Source organism: Capra hircus, chromosome 3, assembly GCF_001704415.2.
Source record: "Capra hircus breed San Clemente chromosome 3, ASM170441v1, whole genome shotgun sequence".
Taxonomy (NCBI): domain Eukaryota; kingdom Metazoa; phylum Chordata; class Mammalia; order Artiodactyla; family Bovidae; genus Capra; species Capra hircus.
In genome coordinates this window covers 110,750,190-110,774,940 of record NC_030810.1, presented here as the reverse complement: position 1 = coordinate 110,774,940, position 24,751 = coordinate 110,750,190, and the positions used below count along the sequence as shown (strand labels likewise).

General features: G+C 41.7%; 1 protein-coding gene across 5 annotated transcripts; it reads left to right on the top strand.

Moving 5' to 3' along the window:
* Positions 363-23,176, top strand: SLAMF6 (SLAM family member 6). Of its 5 annotated transcripts, none has more exons than XM_005677216.3 (8): positions 363-506; positions 12,421-12,744; positions 15,304-15,567; positions 16,050-16,115; positions 16,847-16,885; positions 18,113-18,150; positions 21,870-21,944; positions 22,397-23,176. In XM_005677216.3, exons 1-8 carry the CDS (start codon positions 401-403, stop codon positions 22,442-22,444), a joined length of 960 nt encoding a protein of 319 aa, XP_005677273.2. In that variant the 5' UTR covers positions 363-400; the 3' UTR covers positions 22,445-23,176. The 5 variants fall into 5 exon arrangements, 4 of the variants coding, with proteins under 4 accessions (XP_005677273.2, XP_005677272.3, XP_005677271.3 ...); XM_005677215.3 differs by having other exon boundaries at positions 16,050-16,169; XM_005677214.3 differs by having other exon boundaries at positions 16,050-16,169; positions 18,071-18,150.

The window sequence follows — 24,751 nt, the reverse complement described above, 5'->3', positions numbered from 1 at the left end:
AATTCATTAACTTGAGATATTTCATTAAGTAACAATAATCTTTGATGTTCGGACTACCTGCCCCTTGTTGCAAATTTCTATATAGCCTAACTCCTCCCCACCACCTTCTCGGAACACTTCTCTCAGGGTTACTTGAGATGCTGTCTCCCAGGTCTGAAGTCCTAAAAATTTCTGCCAAATAAAACATAACTCTCAACTTTTAAGTTGTAACTATTTTTAAATTTTACAGTAGTGAAGATTCCAGTTCACATCACACATGATTTTTGCACTTAGCTCAGAAAAAAAATAAACAAATTTACAAAATAAAATTGGGACTTTTAGTGAGGGGGAAGAAGGTCTTGCCACGCCTCTGAGAGGAAACAGGCAGCGCTGATCAGAAGCACTTTCAGTTTATGAGAGAATGGCAAGAACGCTGACTGTCTTGACGTCTCCAACACCATTCTCCACTGCTAAGAGCATGATCTGGCTGTTCCTGTCTCTCCTGCTTGTCTCCCACCTTGGCCCAGGTAAATACTGAAGTATACCCATGTAGTCATTCATGTTTGACTCCTGGTTTTGTGCAGTTTGCGCGATCTAAATCACCTGCATTTAGGTGTCTGTCTGTATCTCTACTAAGGGATCCGGTGGGGCTCACAGAGGTGCCTGATAAACTGCCATTGCCTCTCAACTTAAAAGCTTACCACCTGAGATCATTTAGAGTTAACAGCTTCAACTGTGTCTGCATTTAAATGAATTATATGCTGGGGCATGGGAAATGAGCTTTTCTAAGACACGACTGGGGTTTATAGCCAGCATGTTGTGATATAAAGATAGCTAAGGTTAAGAAAAGAAGCCTTCTCACCAGAGTAGCTACTATCTTACTGTGTGATCACAAGTAGGCTACATGTTCTTTCTTAGCCTCATCGAAAATATTGAAAATCTATGGTTCTGCTTAGCTGAAATTTCTGAACCCAACTAAAACACTCAAAATAGTGTTCATGGTTTTTGCGTACTGTGAAAAAACTACTCTCCAGCTTTCCTTTCCTTTGATGCAAATCAGGGACTAGCTAGTCCAGCAATACTTACTCTGCCAGGCAGGAATTCTCAGATCCTACATGCTTCTCACTCCCTGCTATCCATTATGTGGAAAACTTGAAGGTTCATGTCAGGTTTTGGGGAAACATGAGTGGTCCAGTGGGGCCAAAGTACAGGAAGGGGCAGGAGACAAGACAAGAAAGCTATCCCAGAACTAGCCCAGGGTAGCAGGTAAAAATAGTTAATATCCATTGTGGGCTTGTACTGTTCCAGGCACTGGGTCAAATGCTATACTTACATCATATACATAAGCTTTCTGACACTTCTAGGAGTCTGTACTATTATTATCCCCTTTTGAAATAGCTCTCACAGATTTCATTAGCCAGTAGGTGGCAAGCTCTTGTGATAGTTTTGAGGAACAGTGACCATTGAATCAAAATGGTAGCACCACAAGACAGAGGACAGAAGCAAGAATCGCCACGGACGTAGAATTAGCTAGATTACCTGGCAATGGGAATGAAGTGGGGAGAGAGTTCATTGTCATCCAATAAACAATCATTGAGCACCTACTGGATGCCTGGCACTATTCTAGTTTCTGAGTGTACACCATGAATGAAGCAGAAAAAAATTTCAGCCCTCACGGAGTTAACATTTTAGCAGAGGAAGCAAGCTAAAAACAAAATAAATAAGTGAAACAAATAAGTATATTGGATAGTGATAAATGATAAGGAGGAAATAAATCAAGCACGGAAAGGAGAGATTAAATATTGGGACAGTGAAATTTCAGGCAGAATAGCCAAAAAGTTTACAAAGTTGGGAGGGGGAAGAGGGAGCAGCCGTGATGAGAAGAGGATTTCCATTTTGGACCTACTAATTTTAAGATGTCAGTGTGATATTCATGAGATTTCTTGAAAACAGCTGGAAATTTAGGACTAGAGGTAGAGCTGAGGCTGGAGGCTTGGAACTTACAGCACAGAAATAAAAAATAAAGCTAAGGAGAAAATTGTAAGGAGGACAGAAACTTGGGGGATATGTACAAGAGCAGAAAGAGAAAAAATTTTTACATTCAAGAGCTACTCCCTGGCCCAGGAGCCACGGAGGAAAAGACAAGAGATCCCTGTCTTTGTCTCATTGCAAAATCTCTAGAATTCAATATTCTGAATGTCCTCAGGTTAAAATTCCCATTTTTCTCCACATTCCCATTAATGTTTCTCATAATGGCCCTGTGAAATATACACTATTCCTATCCGCACTTTAAGGAAGAGGAATGAAGGCGCACAACACTTGAGTAACTTGCTTGCTGTCACACTGCTGTGGGGGAGTGAATGGCATAGGAAATGAAACATACTTGAATGTGTGTGCAGGTGTTCTGAGGTCCAGGAAGAAAGCAGTAATTTGCAAGGTTATAATTTAGGGAGACTGGCTCCAGAGTCTATTCATAACCATTTTACTATGCTGCATAGTTTACAAACAGCTATATATTCACATAAATGTGTTTGTAATTATAAACTGTGATACTAAGAAGATAATAAGCAGGGTACTGATGCTGAAAACTCGGCCTCTGTGCATTGGTGCCGAATCAAGTCTCAGAGACAGAGTTTTGGGTGAAGTCGAAAAGGATAGTTTTACTGGTTTGCCAGGAAAAGGGAGACACAGCAGGCTTCTGCTCTCAAAAAGCATGTGTCCCAACCTGGGAGGATTTGGTGAGGAGTTTTATAGCAAGGGTAGGATTGCTAATAAGATTAGGGTGTGTGCAGGGCCTGTACTATTTTAATCTGGTCGCAGATAATCTGATGAGTTTCTGTGGTTCCTTTAATCTGGCCTGAGGTGGTCTTCTAGAAGAGCTTCTCTGCTGCTGCTAAGTTGCTTCAGTCATGTCCGACTCTGTGCGACCCAATAGACAGCAGCCCACCAGGCTCCCCTGTCCCTGGGGTTCTCCAGGCAAGAACACTGGAGTGGGTTGCCATTTCCCTCTCCAATGCATGAAAGGAAAAGTGAAAGTGAAGCGGCTCAGTCATGTCTGACTCTTAGCGACCCCAGGGACTCCAGCCTACCAGGCTCCTCCGTCCTTGGGATTTTCCAGGTAAGAGTATGGAGTGGGGTGCCATTGCCCTCTTGAAGAGCTTCTCTAGTTCCTTTAATCTGGAATGAAGAATGCTGGCATTTTCCACTTGTTGGGAGTGTTAGTTCTATTAGTATGAAGAGCTCAAAAATATTGTTGTGCATCCGTTAAGGCAGAACCAGGACCCTGCCCCAAGGCTGCACCATTGTTTTTAACTGCTCCTCCCTTGTGTCTGCATCCCGTCCCTTTCCAGATTAGCAACTGTTATAATCTGCCCTTAGGAACTCAGGGAAGGTCATGAAAGTGAAAGTGAAAGTGAAACTGAAGTCACTCAGTCTGTCTCTTTGCTACCTCCATGGACTGTAGCCTAGCAGGTTCCTCCGTCCATGGGATTTTCCAGGCAAGAATACTGGAGTGGGTTGCCATTTCCTTCTCCAGGAGATCTTCCCAACTGAGGGATTGAACCCAGGTCTCCTGCATTGTAGGCAGATGCTTTACCATCTGAGACACCAAGGAAGATTCAAAGGTCATGAAGACTGGAGTCTATTCCCTACAAACAAGATATGCAGGACAGAAAGGCTTCTGTGTCCATGAGCCCCACAGGGTCCTGCTTGGTTTCAGGACCATGGGATAGAAAAACAAGACGGCCTGCTTTAGATAGAGGTGGTGTGGAAAGGATTTTCTGGAAAGGTAGCATCTCAACTGATATTTAAAGAGAAGTCAAGCAAGGGAAGAGTCTAATGAAGAAGCATTCAAAGCAGTGGACATTACATGTGCAAAGGCCCTGGTGCAAGGAAGAGCTCAGAATGATTGAGGAAGGGAAAGAAAACCACTGTGACTAGAGTATGGTACAAATAAAATCAGTCTTGAAGCAAGCATGAAGGAAGATGACTCATGCCAGCCTATATTCTTTCAAGGGGCCAGACACCGTAACTTGCTCCTTTTAGGAAATTTAGCTGTAAAGATAAACCATGTTAAGAAATAATTCCAATAGGTATAATTGAGATCAAACATCATCATGCCCTGGAGAAAATGACTCTCACTTGCTTCTACATTTAATTCTTTCTAGGTGGGAACTTACCAAATGTTAGCTGCTAAGTCACTTCAGTCATGTCTGACTCTGTGCGACCCCATAGACGGCAGCCCACCAGGCTCCCCCTCCCTGGGATTCTCCAGGCAAGAACACTGGAGTGGATTGCCATCTCCTTCTCCAGTGTATGAAAGTGAAAAGGGAACATGAAACATTATCAAATGTTAGTATGCATACAAAGTACTAGGGGATCTTATTATAATGCTGATTCTGGAAAGGAGACTAAGTCTCTGCATTTATGACAAGTTCTCAAGCAATACCAGCGCTGTTCCATGGGCCACATGTAAGACTTTAGTCATAATGGGGTTGGAAGGATGGACAAATAAGAACTAGTTCTTTGAGTGTGTTTGCAAGAAGCAGATACAGGTATTCTGATGTGCAAGAGAGAATAGTAGTAGGAAATATATGTTACAACCAATACACATGGGCCAACCAAATGATTCTGAGGTTTTGAGCCAAAAACTTTGCAGGTTTTTCTGCTCACAGACTATAATCCAATGACTCCCCTTCCCTTGAGCAGCATTATCTACTTCTTACCAACCATCCACACCTATCAATGTTTATTGTTGCTCACCACGGGCAGAGAGTTGTTTCACATTTTGTCATTATCATCAAGAACGACTGGGTCTTTCCAGTTCTCAGAATCTGCAATCAGTGCCCACTGGACTGCCAGCCTTCCAAGCCTCCCAGTTTTCCATCTCACTCCAGATCTAGCCTCAGTTGTGTCTCCATGCACAAGCAAACTGTTGTCTTTCTTCCATTTTTTGTTTTTTTTTTTCATTAAGGTGCAATTCACAAAACATAAAATAATAATATTAAAGTGTACAAATTCAGTGACATTTAGTAAATTCACAGCATTGGGTAACCATTGCTCCAGAACATTTCATCACCCCAAAAGAAAACCTTGTACTCATTAAGCAATCCCTTCTCATTTCCCTCCCCAACTACCCCCCCTTCAAACATTAATCTGCTTTCTGTCTCAATGAGTTCACCTATTCTGGACATTTCATATAAATGAAATCATGTATTCTGTGAATTTTTATGTCTAACTTCTTTCTCTTAGTAAAATGTATTCAAGGTTTATTCCTATTGTATCATGTATTGATACTTCATTCCTTTTAGTTGCTGAATGATATTCCACTGTATGTGCGTACTATAACTTATTCATCCACACACCTCCTGATGGACACTTGTATTGTTTCCAGCTTTTGGCTTTTTCAAATAGTGATATTATGAAGACATTTGTACAAGTTTTTGTTTTCAGTTCTTCTGGGAATGAAGCTGCTGGATCATATGATAATGCTGTACTTAATTTTTTGAGGGATCACTAAACAGTTTTTCCACAGTGGCTGTACCAGTTTGCATTCCCACCAGCAATGTGTTCCAATTTCTCCACATCCTTACCAACACGTATTTTTCAATTATTTTTATCGTTGTTATTATTATTAGTCATCATCTTAGTAGATATAAAGACATTTCATAGAGGTTTTTGATTTGCATTTCCCTCACAGTTAATGATATTGAGCATCTTTTCGTGTGCTTATTGGCTATTCATATATTTTATACCCTCCTTCTGAACTTGTTTCATGATGAGCTGAAACAGCCCACTATATTTCTCTTTCCTTTAGATAGGCCTGAGCCAGTCCCCTAGGTTAGATTACCCAAAGTTTCTCTGCCATTTTTCCAGAATCAACTCAGTCTTACCTGTTTTCTTTATTCCTTCTCATTTCTCAAAAATACTCCGTTTTTCTTCAGTTCAGTTCAGTTCAGTCGCTCAGTCGTGTCTGATTCTTTGCGACCCCATGAATCGCAGCACGCCAGGCCTCCCTGTCCATCGCCAACTCCCAGAATTCACTCAGACTCACGTCCATCGAGTCAGTGATGCCATCCAGCCATCTCATCCTCTGTCGTCCCCTTCTCCTCCTGCCCCCAATCCCTCCCAGCATCAGAGTCTTTTCCAATGAGTCAACTCTTCGCATGTCTTACTACATTCAAAAAAAAGAAAACATTCAGATAATTATTCAAGACACTTCACATTCTAATCTCAACCTATGCAGTATTCCAGGTTCCCTGGGCTAGATTCTGAGGGCAAAATAAGCTGATGAAGACACTATCCATGTTCCCAGAGTGAGTGAAACTTGTAAGCAAACATACCCCAAATTTCTGCTGAGTCAACATCCACACCAGAGGATGAGCAAGGCCTCAGCACCAACCCCATACTCCAAGTGGCCCCCAGTGACTAACGAGAACTTCCCATGTATCCCTAAAGCAGCCTTGTGTTGCAGTCATGAGGCATCTTCCCAATTCTTAGTTTCTTCCGGTTCTAGTCCTAACAAAATCTGCTATCAGCTGAACCACTTAGGGGAGACCTCAATGTTCTGCAGAGAACATCAATATTCATGCCAAAGATACAGATCTAGGACATTCCGAAAGCACCAGTGCTGATTCCAGGTAGAGTAGAGAAAAAGACCTTGTGCTCTCTGGGCCATACTGCATCATCTGGACCCCAAAACAGCTCTCCTTCAGTCCAAAGTCTTTCAGAGTAGCTTTTGAACTTTTTCAAAAGTAATTGTGAGCTTTTTCAAAAGCAGTTTCTGACCTTCACCTTCCTTGAGCACAGGGGTTTAAATCTTATTCTTAGACCTGCAGGGAATGACTCCTACCAACCCCTTCTCCTCCTTCTACAACTTTTCCTTTTCTCCCACTACAAACTCCTTTCTACTCTCCTGGACTGATGCAAAACCCCACAAATATAAGCAATTTGAACTTACCCTTAAAAGATAAATAGGAACTCACCTGAAGGGAAAATGTGGGCAAGGTGTCTCAGTCAAAGGGAACAACAGAGCAAAGAAAGAGCAGGGCATTCTTGAAATAATCAAGCAATGAAGGATCTCTTGTTTTTATTCAAAGCCATACTACAATGGTATCTTCTCTGTGATGTGTTTTCCTGACAACCTCCAGCCCTTCCTGCCCCATCATTTTCACTATTTGCGCTCCCATGCAGAGTAAGTACATCATGAGAAACGCTTGGCTGGAAGAAGCGCAAGCTGGAATCAAGACTGCCAGGAGAAATATCAATAACCTCAGATATGCAGATGACACCACCCTTATGGCAGACAGTGAAGAGGAATTCAAAAGCCTCTTGATGAAAGTGAAAGGCGAGAGTGAAAAAGTTGGCTTAAAGCTCAACATTCAGAAAACAAAGATCATGGTGTATGGTCCCATCACTTCATGGGAAATAGATGGGGAAACAGTGGAAACAGTGTCAGACTTTATTTTGGGGGGCTCAAAATCACTGCAGATGGTGATTGCAGCCATGAAATTAAAAGACGCTTACTCCTTGGAAGGAAAGTTATGACCAACCTAGATAGCATATTAAAAAGCAGAGATATTACTTTGCCAACAAAGATCCGTCTAGTCAAGGCTATGGTTTTTCCATTGGTCACGTATGGATGTGAGAGTTGGACTATGAAGAAAGCTGAGCACTGAAGAATTGATGCTTTTGAACTGTGGTGTTGGAGAAGACTCTTGAGAGTCCCTTGGACTGCAAGGAGATCCAACCAGTCCATTCTAAAGGAGACCAGATCTGGGTGTTCATTGGAAGGACTGATGCTGAGGCTGAAACTCCAATAGTTTGGCCACCTCATGCAAAGAGTTGACTCATTGGAAAAGACCCTGATGCTGGGAGGGATTGGGGGCAGGAGGAGAAGGGGACGACAGAGGATGAGATGGCTGGATGGCATCACCAACTCGATGCACATGAGTCTGGGTGAACTCTGGGAGTTGGCGATGGACAGGGAGGCCTGGCGTGCTGCGATTCATGGGGTCACAAAGAGTTGGACACGACTGAGTGACTGAACTGAACTGAGAGCATATACCTCTTATCACCTTGATATTTATTGGACTCAAAATTGTGCTAAAAGCTAGGGTTACAGAGATAATAAGCATAATCCCTACACTCAAGAGTATGGAAAATACAGGAAAGCAACCTCATAATTATGGCTAAGAGAAAGAAACACTTGATACTGAGCGTGCAGGGTGAAATTAGTGATGCGAGGGCAGTATGGAAGCAAACTCTTTCCTAGGTCTCTGCCTAACTCACCACACCATAGCTACGTGTTTACCTGTCAGGCTTCTCTACCACAAGGTGAGCCCAGAAGACAAACAGTGTCTTATTCATATTTGTATTCACAGTCATCAGCCCAGATACTAGTATATAAAAGGAATCTAATAAATATGCTCTGAATGCCATGATTTCTAAGGCTTTTACTCACTGAATTGGCATATAGCTGAGCAAATAGTAAAATGATTGCTAAATAAATGAAGGATTTCAATCTGTAAAAACAAAGGAAGCTAAAAAGTCTGTACTAGACAAAGAAGAACAGTTCCTGAAGAGTCCTTGTGCCACAGGATATGCCAAGATTCCTTACCAAGAGGAACTGGACCTAAACATCCTTGGCACAGAAACTCCAAGATAAGGAGTGGAGATGTACTCATTCACTTAACAGTATTCATGCTCATGATCAGTCATGTTCAACTCTGCAACCCCATGGACTGCAGACTACCAGGTTTGTGGTACTACTATCTGTTTGTGGGATTTTTCAGGCAAGAATACTGGAATGGATTGCCATGCCTTCCTCTACGGAATCTTCCCAACCCAGGGACTGAACCCACATCTCTTGTGTCTCTCGCACTGCAGGCAGATTCTTTTCCACTGAACTACCAGGGCCTACTATGTGCCAAGCACTGTTCAAGAATGCCCACCACAGTGAACAAGACAGACAAAAATTCTTGCTTTCATGGAGCTTATATTCTAGTGGAAGGGGAAAAGAACATAAAACAAATATGCGAATTACAAAGTGTGGTAAACAATATTACAGAGAAAAACAAATTCAAAGGCAGTGAGTGTACAGCAGTGAGAACTGGTGAGGAAAGTGTGGTCATAGAAGACCTCCTTGAGAGGGCAAGTTTGAGTTAAAGACCTTATGGAGACGAAAGAGTGAGCCATGTGGACACCTGGGGGAAGGGCATTCCAGACAGAGGCAATTACAAGTGTACAGCCCTGGCCTTTCAAGGAAGAGCCAGGCCAGCATAATGTGAGCTGGGAAGGAAAGAACGTGGAGAGTTATAGGAAATTAGGCCAGAGAGAAAAAGAATCAGGATCATTTTGTTCCTCATAGAAAGTGATGTTACTCAGTCGTGTCCGACTCTTTGTAGCCTGCCAGGCTCCTCCATCCATGGGATTTTCCAGGCAAGAGTCCTGGAGTGTGTTGACATTTCCTTCTCCAGGGGATCTTCCCAACCCAGGGATCGAACCCAGGTCTCCCACACTGCAGGCAGACTCTTTACCATCTGAGCCACCAGGGAAACCCTTGTCCAGCATAGGCCATTGCAATTATTTTGTTTTGCTTTTTGTTGTTTAACCGCTTTTACTGAAATAGAGAAAACTGCAAATCCTAAGTGTCAGTTCAATGAATCATCATAAAATGAACAAATCTGTGTATCCAGACATAGGTTAAGAAACGGCACATAACCAGCAGCCTAGAAAGCCCCTGCTATGCTCCCTCCTACTTGCTCTCCCTCCCTCCTCTGCAAAGGTAACCCTATCCCAACTTTTAAAAGAATAGATTTATTTTGCTTGTTTTTAAACTTTAAATAAATGGAAGCATGCCATTGCATTCTATTTGTATCTGAATTTTCTTTTTTTTCACTCAAGATTTTGGTTGTGATATTCATGTGTGTTATTCTAAGAGGGAAGAAGGGCCAAATGACAAACAACAGCATGTTACAATGCTGATGGAAAAATGTAGTAAGAGGAGAAAAGTAGTGTTCATGTGACAGGCATGCATATGACAGTTTGAGAGAGAGGAAGTGTGAGCTCACCCAGGAGTTGAGCACAAAAATCCTAAGAGACATTTCCTCCCCTACTCAGATTCTCTCCTGAGAACTAAGGGGTCTTAAGAAAGCTGAGGTTGTGATAATAGTTGTGATTGTTCAGTCTCTAAATCACATACAACTCTGCGACCTCATGGACTGCAGCATGCCAGACTTCCCTGTTCTTCCCCATCTCCCAGAGCTTTCTTAAACTCATATTCATTGTGTTGATGATGCCATCCAACCATCTCATCCTCTGTTGTCCCCATCTCCACCTGCTATCAATCTTTCCAGCATCAGAGACTTTTCCAATGAGTTGGCTCTTCGCATCGGGTGGCCAAAGTATTGGAGCTTCAGCTTCAGCATCAGTCCTTCCAATGAACATTCAGGGTTGACTCCCTTTAGGATTGACTGGTTTGATTTCCTTCCCTGTCCAAGGGACTCTCAGGAGTCTTCTCCAGCACTCTAATTCAAAAGTATTAATTTTTCAACACTCAACCTGCTTTATGGTCCAATTCTCACTTCCGTGCATGACTACTGGAAAAACCATAGCTCCAACTATAAGGACCTTTGTCAGCAAAGTGATGTTTCTGCTTTTTATTATGCTGTCTAAGTTTGTCATACCTTTTCTTCCAAGGAGCAAGCATCTTTCAACTTCATGGCTGCAGTCACTTTCTGTAGTGATTTTTGAGTCCAAGAAAATAAAATATGTCACTGCTGCCACTTTTTCCTCATCTATTTGCCATGAAGTATGGGAACAGATGCCATGATCTTAGCTTTTTTTTTTTAACGTTGATCTTCAAGCCAGCTTTTTCACTCTCCTCTTTCACTCTCATCAAGAAGTTCTTTAGTTTCTCTTCACTTTCTGCCATTAGACTGGTATCATCTGCATATCTGAGGTTGCTGATATTTTTCTGGGCAATCTTGATTCCAGGTTGTAATTCCTCCACCCTGGCATTTCACATGATGTACTCTGCATATAAGTTAAGTAATTAGGGTGACAATATACAGGCTTGACATATTTCTTCCCCAATTTTGAACCAGTCTGTTGTTCTATGCCCAGTTTTAACTGTTGCTTCTTGTCTTGCATATAGCTTTCTCAGGAGACAGATAAGGTGGTCTGATATTCCCAACTCTTTAAGAATTTTCCACAGTTTGTTGTGATCCACACAGTCAAAGGCTTTAACGTAGTCAATGAAGCAGAAGTAGATGTTTTTTCTGGCATTCTCTTGCTTTCTCTGTGATCCAGCGGATGTTGGCAATTTGATCTCTGATTCCTCTGCCTTTTCTAAATCCAGCTTGAACATATGGAGGTTCTCAGTTCACATATTGCTGAATCCTAGTGGTAATGATTACTTATTCATTGATTCACTCAAATGTTTCCAGATCCTACTTTGTGTCAGGCTCTGTGCTCAGATATAAAGATAATTAAGATAACTATTAAATGAGATGATTAAGTTAAGATAACAAGAGAACAGAAGGCTACAAAACAGTATGATAAATGCTAGGAATTTGGCAAAGGATGTTAAGGAAGAATCTTCTTTAAAAATTATTGTAACCATTTCACCTTTTTTGCTCAAACATTAATGGCTCTGAGATAGGCTCATGAGAGTGTAACCATTACATGTTACTTTGAAGTTATATGTATTAATTTATACTTATCAGTTTTTATCTTCTCAACTCCTAGACAATTATCTTTTGGGAGCAGAAAAGATATCTTCTGGTATCATGCAAGGAGCACAAAATAGTTAGAGTCAAAGGAGTTGGATCTGAATCCCAACTCTGTTATTCTTTAGCTGGGCAACCCTAGGAAAATTAGTTAACTACTCTGTGCCTCAGATCCTTGTCTGTAAATGGATATGATAATATTCATCCTACTTGTCAAAATTGTTGTCAGTATCAGATGAAATAAAGTATAAGAACTGTAAATTCCTATTAGCCCTTTAAATCTCACAAGCCTACTACGTTGAACACAGCAGGTATTTACTAAATGTCAAGCTTTTATTCTATTTCATCAGTAAAGAGTTGCAGTTTTTGAAATCTGTGCCAGGGATTGGATGCAGTTGTCCCTCTCCATCTCATGCCCAGATAACTCAGAGGCTGGGGTCAGATAGTATGGCTATGACCCAGGTGTGGCATCTAGCTGGTCACAGGTAGACTGGTGGGACCAACTATTCATCAACCAAGGGTGCCAGGCATTTTGTTGGTGGAGCCTCTGTGATTGTCTACTTCAGCACTCCTCCCAACCCTTTTCCTCTTCATCTTATCTTTGGGCTTTGGTGTCAGTGAGCTCTAACAGACTGGCAGCATAAGGAGAAAGGGTGCAGGAAGTAGGGGCAGGGAAGGGAAAGTCACAGCAGTTTCCTTTCTGTCTTCACAGGGAACTCAGTTTCAGAAGACAGCTCACCCCCACTGGTTGTGAACGGGGTCCTGGGGGAGTCTGTAACTCTTTCCTCAAACTTTTCTGAGAAAGAGAACATCATGTCCATCACCTGGCTTCACAAGGGAAACTCTGTCATCTTCATATCGCCAAAAGAAGCAAAAATACAGGTGACTGATCCACAACGGAAAGATCGACTGAATGTCACCAAGTACTACTCCTTGCAGATCAACAATCTGACAATGGCAGACGTGGGACATTACCGTGCCCAGATAACCACATCAACCTCTTATCTGAACACCGATTATAACCTGCAGATCTTCAGTGAGTCAAAACTTGGGCTTAATTTTGTATGGACTTAAAAATAGTATATATTTCAATTCTATGTGACTGCAGATATGCACTATAGACTTGTGGTAAAAAGTATGGCATTTGGAGCTAGACTGAGGTCCAGAAACAAAACAATTCAATGACATTGCACAGCAGTTAGTGATAGAGCTGAGATCAGAACTTAAATCTTATGACTCCTTGACCCTGTACCAGGCTCCATTATGCTTGTTGAGACAAGTTTCTTCTGCGACTATTTAGAAGACCAAGTACAACTTCTGCAACAACCGCACTCTTGAGACTGAATGCCAATACATTCCCAGGGCATTTTGGAGTGCCTCTCCTTCAAAAGCACATACACAAAAACAGATGTAAGGTACACAAACATGTTTGTTTTACAATTGTGCAAAGGAATTTTAAGATAAAAACTACTGGCTTTTTAAAACATTGACCAATTAATCTGTGTGTACTAAGCTAGGGATAGCAAAGATTTGATCTTACGGGCCAATATCAATTAATTGGGAGTAACTGCCTAAGATTCGGAGAAGGAAAGGACAACCCACTCCAGTGTTCTTGCCTGGAGAATCCCAGGGATGGCAGAGCATGGTGGGCTGCCGTCTATGGGGTCGCACGGAGTCGGACACGACTGGGGCAACTTAGCAGCAGCAGCAGTAGCCTAAGATTCAGTGTTAAGAAAAATGTGAGTCATGTTAAGTTTATTCACTGAGTCAACCGTATTTGTTAACCATGAATGATGTTCGAGACTCTGTTTTAGTCCCTTGAGATACGTCAGTGAACAAAACAAAGATCTCTGACCTCATCATGGGGCTGACATTCTGGGTAGAGGATATGGCGGCAATAATGAAAATACACATTATATATGAACAAAGAACACAATAAGTAAGCCATGAGACAAACTCATGGAAAAAGAGATTAGAACAACATAAGGACCACCAGAAATGCCAGAAAGCAGCAGTCTGTTTTAAATGGAGGAGTCATAATAAGCCTCATTGAGAAGATGACATTAGAGCCAAAGCCAGTTGGAGGCGAAAGAGTGAGCCATGCAGATATCTGAGGGAAGAGCTATCCAGCACAGGCCCTCCCTGTGTCTGGCAGGCTCAAACATCAACAAGCAGAGTAATAGAGAGGAACAGGAAACGAGGCCATAAGGAAATAGGGAACCACGTCATCTAAGGCTCTGGGAGCCTTCACAAGGACTTTGGCTTCTACTTTTCAGGGGTGGAGAACAACTGGAGTATATTTTTGGACATGTTGACTTGGGGATATACATTATATTCAGGTGGAAATGTCAAGCAGGTAATTATATATTCATCAAGTGGAGTCAGATATCAATATAGGTTTTTGAGGTCAGCAATAGACATTGGTTGAAGGAGGTGAACATTCAAGCCAAACATTTGCCATTGCTGTGCTATGTGCTATCTCATTTAAGCCTCATAATTATCCAAGAAGTAGGTATTATTGCCCAGTTTTACAGATGAAGAAATTGGGGCAAGCAGAGACTAAAATTTGTCCGTGGTCATGTAGCCAGTAAATGACAAAGCCGTGATTCTAACCTAGGTCTTCCTAACTCCAAATCCGCTCTTGCCATGACATGAAAATTCCTTTCAAATAAGGTATGTTCCACAACCCCTACTCAGTTAGCTAAACTTAATGCTTTGCCTAATCTCTTCTAATGAGATAGTTGGAGTCATTCCATTTTTTACTAGGTCATCTTTATTTCAACCCTTGGGCCAAGTCTAGGTCAGAAGGTTTTCCTGTATTGCTTCTATGTTCACACTGATTCACAGCTGCTGATACAGTTTTAGGCAATATTTTCTGGTCTCAGCTCTCAGAAGTATCTGTATCATGTGCATTCTCAAATGCCCAAATCTATTGCACTTCTTCCTTCCCATGAACTGCTTGCTTGCTCTGTTTCTTCACTCCTTCCTTCCCTAATTCTTTAGTTCTCAACACACCGCTTTCTGACTTGCTGACACTCTGCATCAAGATCTCTTTGTTATCATTTGAGGCAGCACCAGATCCAATGAGAACCAATATCCCAACAAAGTTGTGGGAAATTTGGTTCTCCGAGTAAGTTAAGCTTTTATCTTCCATCCCAGCTAGGAAAATTCTGATAATGGAGGAAACAGGGCTCATGCAGCTGCTCTTCTGGTTTCTGAACTGTCTAAGGCTGGGCTGCATAGTCTCCAAATTATCTTTACACAAGGGCAGTGAACAAGGGCTAGAATGACCCCAGGAATAAACTAGAGCTCCCAAAATTAAAGTGATCAGCTCAAAATCACCTGACTAGCTGGCAGAAACTCCAGTCTTTCCCTTCCCTCTCTTCCACTGCCTACTCTGTCTCATACTGATGTCCCTCATCGTTTGGTCACCAGAGGCCTCAATCCCATCAATTAGGCAGCACACACAGAGTTATTTACAGAGTATACAGCAGTGTCAGGTGGGATACATGGAAACATGGAGGTGGTAGAGATTTTTCACAGAGGGCCGAGCCAAGCCATTGGTCCTTCATCCAGGCCTCTTCTCTGCACACAGGACGACTGAGCAACTTACAAGTAGCCCATCACACCAAACGTTCTGAAAATAATACTTGTGAGATCCAGCTGACCTGCTCTGTGGAGAATCCAAATGATAACGTCTCATTCAGGTGGCAGGTTGCAGGAAATCCATATCATAGTGAAACAAATCTCTCTATATCCTGGGACCCCAAGAGCCTCAGTGAAGAGACCTATACCTGCATAGCTGAGAATCCTGTCAGCTCTTTATCCTCCTCTGTCTCTGACAAGAGTGTCTGTGAAGGTAAGTCTGTCTCAGGTCTCTCTGAGGACCTTGAGTGTTGTGGGGTGTGGGGTGTCCCTCATGCCCTCTATGATTCCTAAAACAGTGGCCCAATGGGAGACAGCTGAGTGATGCTGGGAGAGGACAGACACCCCATGGAGCTCTGTGTCTGTTACTCCTCTAGAGAGCTCTCCTTTTCCCTCCCCCTCCACCAACCATTTCTCTAAGCCTCCCAGACCCCAGGAGCAAAGTCCTTAGGAAAGCAAGATCGCTTGTTCTTTCTGTCTCTACCAGGCTCCACCCTGACCTATCTGCCTAAATGAGACTCCCACTTGCAGAAATCCTTCCCAGACCCCCAGAACCTCTGGGTATAGATGAACCCACCCAACCCCCAAAGGTGGTCTAAACGAGATGCAGTGGAGGCTTTAAATACCACTCTGGGCCTCACTCAATGCGTCTCAAGTGCAACATCTTTTTTTTTTTTTCTCTCTCTCTCTTTTCAGGTGTTATTAATGGGAAAAATGAATACCTGGATATCAGATGGATTATCATTGTGGTTGTTTTGACATGTATATTCTTCATTGCATTGATATTTGTATTTGTTCAGAGGAGAAAAGTAGCAGGTTTTCCTTTCTTCTTATTGTTACTTCTTTCAGGCTTCAGAGACTTAGAGTCTGGGGCTGTTACAAGACTCTGTCTTGCACAAGACAGGTAAAGGGGGGAAAAATGCAAACTCGGCTCAGTCAGTCCACTGGGACGACACTTGGGCTGTGAACACATATGTGCTAATCTCCTAAGGAGACTGTCCTACTAGAAAATGCAGGACCCAGCCTCAGGGTCTGCCTGACCTCCCTTCTGGGTCCCTTTCCCACCACATCCTCTAGAGCAGGGGTCCCTGACACCCATACCAGTCTGGGGCCTCTTAGGAACCTGTTCACATAGCAGAAAGTCAGCAGTGAGCAAGCGAATGAAGCTTCATCTGTATTTACAGCCACACGCCATCGCTCACATCACCTAAGCCCCACCTCCTGTAGATTAGGGGTGGCATTAGATTCTCATAAGAATGAGAACTCTAACCCTAAAGTCAGGGCAGACTATCTTGAGATTGCCACAAAATAGAAATAAAATGCACAATAAATGTAATGTGTTTGAACCATCCCGAAACCACCCCCTCCACCAACCGTCCTGGGCGCCAAAGGGTTGGGGGCTGTTACTCCAGAGAGACACCTACAGGGGTAGAGGATGGAAGGCTTCTCTCACTACAGTCACATATTTCAGTTTTCCTGATTTTATTTTTCAGGTTTCTTTCAATTCTCTACTCAGCAAACCCAGTGTCCTGGTGAGCTTCCAGACTCTTAGTTCGCAGTCACTAAACAGATGGCAAGAGCCAAATGGAAATGAAGGGGGTTGATCAGAGGGCTAGATAATGAGAGAGGAGGCGGTCAGAATGTCACTATTCAGATGGACCAGATGGTGCAAGGGAAGAAGACCTGGAATTGTGCAAGTCTATCCCCTGTGGGACCTACAGGGTCCCTTACAAGAAAGCAAATTGGTCACTCAGGCAATTTCTTGGGATGGGATTAGGGCCATTCCCCCGTCCTGTCAATGGAGAGACTAAGTGCCAGTGAAAGGGCTCACGGCCTGTCCATTATCAGCAGCAGGAGCAGTGTAAAGGCAGGACTGGAGCATCAAATGCCCAAAGGTGACTGCCTGACCCCGTCACTCTATTCAGCCAGGGTTTGGTATTGAGTTTGAAGTGAAAGTTGCTCAGTCGTGTCTGACTGTTTGTGACCCCACAGACTGTACAGTCCCTGGAATTCTCCAGGCCAGAATACTGGAGTTGGTAGCCATTCCCTTCTCCAGAGGATCTTCCCAACCCTGGGATCAAACCCAGGTCTCCCGCATTGCTGGATTCTTTACCAGCTAAGCCACAAGGGAAGCCCAAGAATCTTCCCAAACCAGGAAGCAAGCCGGGGTCTCCTGCATTGCAGGCAGAATCTTTACCAACTGAGCTATGAGTCAGAAGCATGCATTCAAATTCTTATTTGATCATTTCCTGTAAATTTCCTGTATAAATCTGCACCGAGGCAGTAAAACTTTCTGAGCCTCAAGTTTCTCATCTCTAATATAATCAAACCCACTCTAAGGAGCTCTGAAAAGTTGAACAGTATTATATATGTGAGACAGTCTGGCTCCCTTATGCTCACCAGTGAGATTCACCCGTGAAGCCAGTGCTGTTTTGTCCCAGAAGCTTCCCTTCCTGTGAATCTAGAGAGACTCTGAGGCTTTAGGGTAGCTCAAGACCATGTTCTCCCAGGAGATGAGGTCAGAAATGATCAAATGGCTGAAAATGTTCTGGTTCAACCCTGAACTCCCAAGACTGGGAAAATGAATGTACCCTAAGGAAGGGCAATGTTTCAAATAACTACCTCTTTGGCGCCAGAGAGTGACGAGGGGTTGACAAGGTCCTGGGAGAGCAGAGCAGAGTCCTTCAGCCATTGACTGTGTCTTCCTGTGTTAACAGCAGAGACTGTGAGTAACTTAGAGTACGCTTCCTTCTCTTCAGGGAACACTGTGTATGCTCAGGTCACCCATTCAAACAAGGTGAGTACTTTCAGCTTTATACTCCATCATGGTCATTATTTACAGTCATTATTCATGAACTTGTCACAATTATCTGACTAAATCCAAAAGGTGTACACCACTGAGATGAAGTGAAGGCAATGACAAGAGTTATGTGTGGGACCTTTCTACACCATTTTGGTCTCACGCCAGTGGAGTGTTTACTCATACCCTGCTTTACACTGCTTAATCTAACTATGTAATGCATCAGTAAGTCATATCCCTTCAGCTTACTTACAAGCTGCCTGGAAGTGAAAATTGTCTTCCTCTCTCTTCCCCTGTGTCTTAGCATGAAGCCCAGTAAATATCTGCTGGATGGATAAAGTTCAGTCAAGTTTGAGAGTTCCCAAAGGACACGATTCTGTATCAGGGGGCTTCTCATCCTTTTGTAGGGGAAATATCAGGGCTCAGAAGAGCCTCTTAAGAGAGAAAGAGTGACAAGAATTGGCAATCCCTCAACTGTGAAAGACACTAAAGGCATGAGCAGCCCTCGATCATCCCCTCCCCTCTAGCGACATAACAGGATGGCCTTGGTCAGGCATCAGGAACTCCCCACCATGCATCAGTAATTCTTCATCAGCCCCAAAATAGAGCACCTACAAATGGTGCATTTCTAAATAACACTACACATACTGGGAGACCAGTTCCACATCTAATGAAAAATAAGTCAACAGAGGCAGCATTCTTCAATAATGGAAGCAGTGGTCTAGCTAGAAACCTTGGATTTCACAACAAATCTCTCTTCAAAAAGCCCTTTACAGATGTTTGCAAGGAAGGCTCTTTAAAGATAGCAAACAAGAAGAGATGCTCTCACCTTAGTTATTTCAATTGCCTTTCCAGTTTTCTCTTGATGGCAAGATGAATCACTCACAACAAACCAAGAATCTAATCTCCAACAAATTTGCTAACTTTTTCTTTAGCAAAACATGGTACTTTGGAGAGTTTCAGAGGTTCATTTAAAATGCCAAAAACTATGAGCACAGGGGACTTCTGTTATCATCAAGCTTTTTATTTAGTTGTCCCATGGCATGTAGCATCGATCCTCCCAAGCAGAGCCATTCTTAAGACAAGGTATTCCTATTCTAACAGTTCTCCATGCTCAAGGAGACCCCAATGACATGATGACGAGGCTATTAGAACCACAGGGGCAAAATAGAGCAGGCAATACCTCCAGTTATAGGTAGTAAAGATCTGAGACCAAAGATAAAATACAATAACCATTTGGTAGTGTAGGTTAGTTTTTCTTTTTTTTTTTTTTTTTTGACTGCACTAGGTATTTGTTGCTGCTCACAGTCTTTCTCCAGTTGCAGTGAGCAGGACTCACTCACTAGCTGCAGTGTGTGGGATTCTCATTTTGCAGTGGCTCCTCTTGTTACAGAGCATGGGCTCTAAGGTGCACAGACTTCAGTAGTTGTGGCGCATGAGCTTAGTTGTCCCATGGCATGTAGCATCGATCCTCCCAGATCAGAAATCAAACTCACGTCCCCTGCCTTGGCAGGCAGATTCTTAACTGGTGGACTACAAGGGAAGTCCTTGTAGGTTAGTTCTTAAAAATGGAGGAAAGAGAGTAGAGTTGGATGCAGGACAAGAATGCTTTCTTTCCTTCACATCACCTGCCAACAAGGTCACCCTTCTGTCTTTCTCTGGTTCATGAGCCCACTGGTTTACTGGAGTGTTGTGCTTCAGTTTGGGGCTCAGGAAAGATGACTAATCCTTCACCAATCTGAGAGCTAGTGGTGCTTGATTTCCAGTTCCTCTTGCTAAACACTCCATAGCCTTCCTCCTGAAGAATTTTAACATCATCCCTCTTTCGTCACACTGCCTTTCCCAAGAATATATCTGTTTGCATGAGTTTATATCTCTTTATGTGAATATATGTATGCATGAGTACATATCTCTTTATGTAAGCCAAATCAATATGATTGTGTTCTTTTTTTGTTTGTTTGTTTGTTTGTTTGTTTGTTTGTTTTTTAAATTTTAAAATCTTAAATTCTTACATGCGTTCCCAAACATGAACCCCCCTCCCACCTCCCTCCCCACAACATCTCTCTGGGTCATCCCCATGCACCTGCCCCAAGCAAGCTGCACCCTACGTCAGACATGGACTGGCGATTCAATTCTTACATGACAGTATACATGTTAGAATTCCCATTCTCCCAAATCGTCCCACCCTCTCCCTCTCCCTCTGAGTCCAAAAGTCCGTTATACACATCTGTGTCTTTTTTCCTGTCTTGTATACAGGGTCGTCATTGCCATCTTCCTAAATTCCATATATATGTGTTAGTATACTGTATTGGTGTTTTTCTTTCTGGCTTACTTCACTCTGTATAATTGGCTCCAGTTTCATCCATCTCATCAGAACTGATTCAAATGAATTCTTTTTAACGGCTGAGTAATACTCCATTGTGTATATGTACCACAGCTTTCTTATCCATTCATCTGCTGATGGACATCTAGGTTGTTTCCATGTCCTGGCTATTATAAACAGTGCTGCGATGAACATTGGGGTACATGTGTCTCTTTCAATTCTGGTTTCCTCCGTGTGTATGCCCAGAAGTGGGATTGCTGGGTCATAAGGTAGTTCTATTTGCAATTTTTTAAGGAATCTCCACACTGTTCTCCATAGTGGCTGTACTAGTTTGCATTCCCACCAACAGTGTAGGAGGGTTCCCTTTTCTCCACACCCTCTCCAGCATTTATTGCTTGCAGATTTTTGGATCACAGACATTCTGACTGGTGTGAAGTGGTACCTCATTGTGGTTTTGATTTGCATTTCTCTAATAATGAGTGATGTTGAGCATCTTTTCATGTGTTTGTTAGCCATCCGTATGTCTTCTTTGGAGAAATGTCTATTTAGTTCTTTGGCCCATTTTTTGATTGGGTCGTTTATTTTTCTGGAATTGAGCTGCAGAAGTTGCTTGTATATTTTTGAGATTAGTTGTTTGTCAGTTGTTTCATTTGCTATTATTTTCTCCCATTCAGAAGGCTGTCTTTTCACCTTGCTTATATTTTCCTTTGTTGTACAGAAGCTTTTAATTTTAATTAGATCCCATTTGTTTATTTTTGCTTTTATTTCCAGAATTCTGGGAGGTGGATCATAGAGGATCCTGCTGTGATTTATGTCTGAGAGTGTTTTGCCTATGTTCTCCTCTAGGAGTTTTATAGTTTCTGATCTTACATTTAGATCTTTAATCCATTTTGAGTTTATTTTTGTGTACGGTGTTAGAAAGTGATCTAGTTTCATTCTTTTACAAGTGGTTGACCAGTTTTCCCAGCACCACTTGTTAAAGAGATTGTCTTTACTCCATTGTATATTCTTGCCTCCTTTGTCAAAGATAAGGTGTCCATATGTGTGTGGATTTATCTCTGGGCTTTCTATTTTGTTCCATTGATCTATATGTCTGTCTTTGTGCCAGTACCATACTGTCTTGATGACTGTGGCTTTGTAGTAGAGCCTGAAGTCAGGCAAGTTGATTCCTCCAGTTCCATTCTTCTTTCTCAAGATTGCTTTGGCTATTCGAGGTTTTTTGTGTTTCCATACAAATCTTGAAATTATTTGTTCTAGTTCTGTGAAAAATGTGGCTGGTAGCTTGACAGGGATTGCATTAAATTTGTAAATTGCTTTGGGTAGTATACTCATTTTCACTATATTGATTCTTCCGATCCATGAACATGGTATATTTCTTGATTGTGTTCTATAGGAAACAAAAAGCTCAAATCCTGTGAAAAACTATGACTCCACCACAATCTACTCTGAAGTTAATCATCCCCAAGAGGTAAGCCCATAATTGCCAGCTGTTCTTACATTCTTATCTCTCTTCTCACACCTAAGATTTCACAAATATAGTAATAGTAAAGGGAACATTTTACAGATGCCAGAAATACAGGATACAGAAAGTCTCAGGGCACACCTAAAACACATCCAGGAAGTTATCTTGTATTAATATTAGGATCACCACACTTAACTGAGTTTTTAACCTACTTTTTAAAAATATAGATCTGTTTGTTTATTTTTATTTGAAGTATAGTTGATTTACAATGTTATGCCAATATCTGCTGTACAGCAAAGTGATGTGAGCTACTTATTTTTCTTTTAATTTAATCTTACCTTAGGCTGTGAATATCCCTATCTGCCCACAGTGATTTCCAGACACCTCTATAACCACGAGGAACAGCCTGACACTCTGGTTTCTGTTGACCTTCTTTATTTTTCTCTTTTTCCTATTAGAGGAAGCCCATTTATTCCAAGACAACTGCCCATCACAACGTCGTGTAAGTTTCTGAAAGACTTCAAAGGAATTTCAGAATTACATATCTGCTCCTGATCCCGTGAGAAAGAACAGAGCTTGGTTTCTGCCTGACAACATAATTTGAATATCTAGGATTATCAGACTTGAATCTGCTTACCCAGATCAAACATTTAAGGAATAACATCATTTCCAGAATGTGACCCAAATAACATTTCCTAATCTGCTCCAGGCCAAAATATACATCAGATAATATGCCTGCAAAAATTCTCAAAAAGATACTAGCAATCTGAATTCAACAAGACATTGAAAAGAACATACATCATGATCAAGTGGGATTTATCCCAGGGATGCAAGGATTTTCAATATCTGCACATCAGTCATTGTGATACACTACATCAACAAATTGAAGGATAAAAATTATATGGTCATCTCAATAGATGTAGAATAAGCTTTTGGCAAAATTCAACACCCATTTATGATTTTTAAAAAACTCTTGGGGAGGGTGGTGGGAGGGGGTTCAGTATGGGGAATACATGTACACCTGTGGCTGATTCATGTTAATATATGGCAAAAACCACTACAATATTGTAACATAATTAGCCTCCAATTAAAATAAATAAATTTTAAATAAATAAATAAATAAAACTGAAAAAAAACCCTCTCCATAAACTGGTCATAGAGGGAAACTACCTTAACATAATAAAGGCTATATATGACAAACCTTGGAGAAGGAAATGGCAACCCACTCCAGTATTCTTGCCTAGAGAATCCTGTGGACAGAGGAGCCTGGTGGGCTGCTGTCCATGGGGTGGCACAGAGTCAGACATGACTGAAGCGACTTAGCATGTGACAAACCTGAAACTAACATCATACTCAACAGTTAAGCTGAAAGCATTTCTTCTAAGATCAGGAACAAGACAAGGATGTCCACTCTCACCACTTTTATTCAAAGTAGTTTTAGAAGTACCAACCATGGCAGTCAGAGAAGAAAAGAAAAGAAATCCAAATTGGAAAAGAAGTAAAATCATCACTGTTTGCAGATGACATGATACTACACATAGAATATTCTAAAGATGAGACCAGAAAACTACTAGAGCTCATCAGTGAATTTGGTAAAGTTGCAAGATACAAAATTAATGCAGAGAAACCTGTTACATTTCTATACACCAACAACAAAAGATCAGAAAGATAAATTCAAGAAATAATCCCATCTACCACAGCATCAAAAAGAATAAAATACTTAGGAATAAATCTACCTAAGGAAACAAAAACCTGTACTTCAAAACTATAATACACTGATGAAAGAAATCAAAGACCACACAAGCAGATGGAAACATATACCGTGTCCTTGGATTGGATGAATCAACATTGTCAAAATGACTATATTACCCAAGGCAATCTACAGATTCAATGAAATCTCTGTCAAATTGCCAATGGCATTTTTCACAGAACTAGAACAAAATATCTTAAAATTTGTATGAAGACACAAAAGACCCTGAATAGCCAAAGAAATATGCAAACAATGAATACTGGAGAGGGTGTGGAGAAAAGGGAACCCGCCTACACTGTTGGTGGGAATGTAAATTCATACAGCCACAATGGAGAACAGTAAGGAGTTTCCTTTAAAAAAAAAAAAAAAAACTAAAAATAGAGCTACCATGAGATTCAGCAATTTCACTATTGGGCGCATATCTGAAGAAAAAAGTGGTTCAAAAGAATATATGCACCCCAACATTCATTGCAGCATGATTTACAATAGCTAAGACATGGAAGCAACCTAAGTGTACACCAATAGAATAGATAATAAAGATGTGGTACACTTATACAATGGAACATTACTCAGCCATCTAAAAGAATGAAATAATGCCATTTGCAGCAACATGGGTGGACCTGGAGATTATTATACTAAGTGATATGCAGATCTTTTTAACAAACGATACAAATGAACTTATTTACAAAGCAGAAACAGATTCACAGACTTAAAGAATGATCTTACCGTTACCGGGGGGAAAGGGTTAAAAAGAAAAAAACGAGTCTGGTTATTGACTTTCTCTTAGGTAACTAAGCAAATGGACTCATGGTTGGCAGAGAGGTTATAATTCAGAAGACAACCAGTTCTCTCCTTCTAGAAAGCAGCAGGACTGTGACTCACTGGGAGGGAATACAGTGTGTTGGTTACGTGTATTTTCTCTGGAGTTGACCCAATGCTCTTATCATAATACATCATTTACTAGATGTACCTCCTGGAACACGTTACCTAACCTCTTCCAGCTTTGGTCTCCTACACTGAAAAAGGAGGCCAGCAGTGGATCAGCCCTGTTATACAAATGAAG

What these genes read in the sequence shown, in the direction of transcription:
- SLAMF6 (XM_005677214.3), top strand. Translation starts at nt 401, where the DNA reads ATGGCAAGAACGCTGACTGTCTTGACGTCTCCAACACCATTCTCCACT. An exon ending in TGACAAGAGTGTCTGTGAAG is followed by an intron (nt 15,568 to 16,049) that starts GTAAGTCTGTCT and finishes CTCTCTTTTCAG; the next exon opens with GTGTTATTAATGGGAAAAAT. An exon ending in AGGTCACCCATTCAAACAAG is followed by an intron (nt 18,151 to 21,869) that starts GTGAGTACTTTC and finishes TGTGTTCTATAG; the next exon opens with GAAACAAAAAGCTCAAATCC.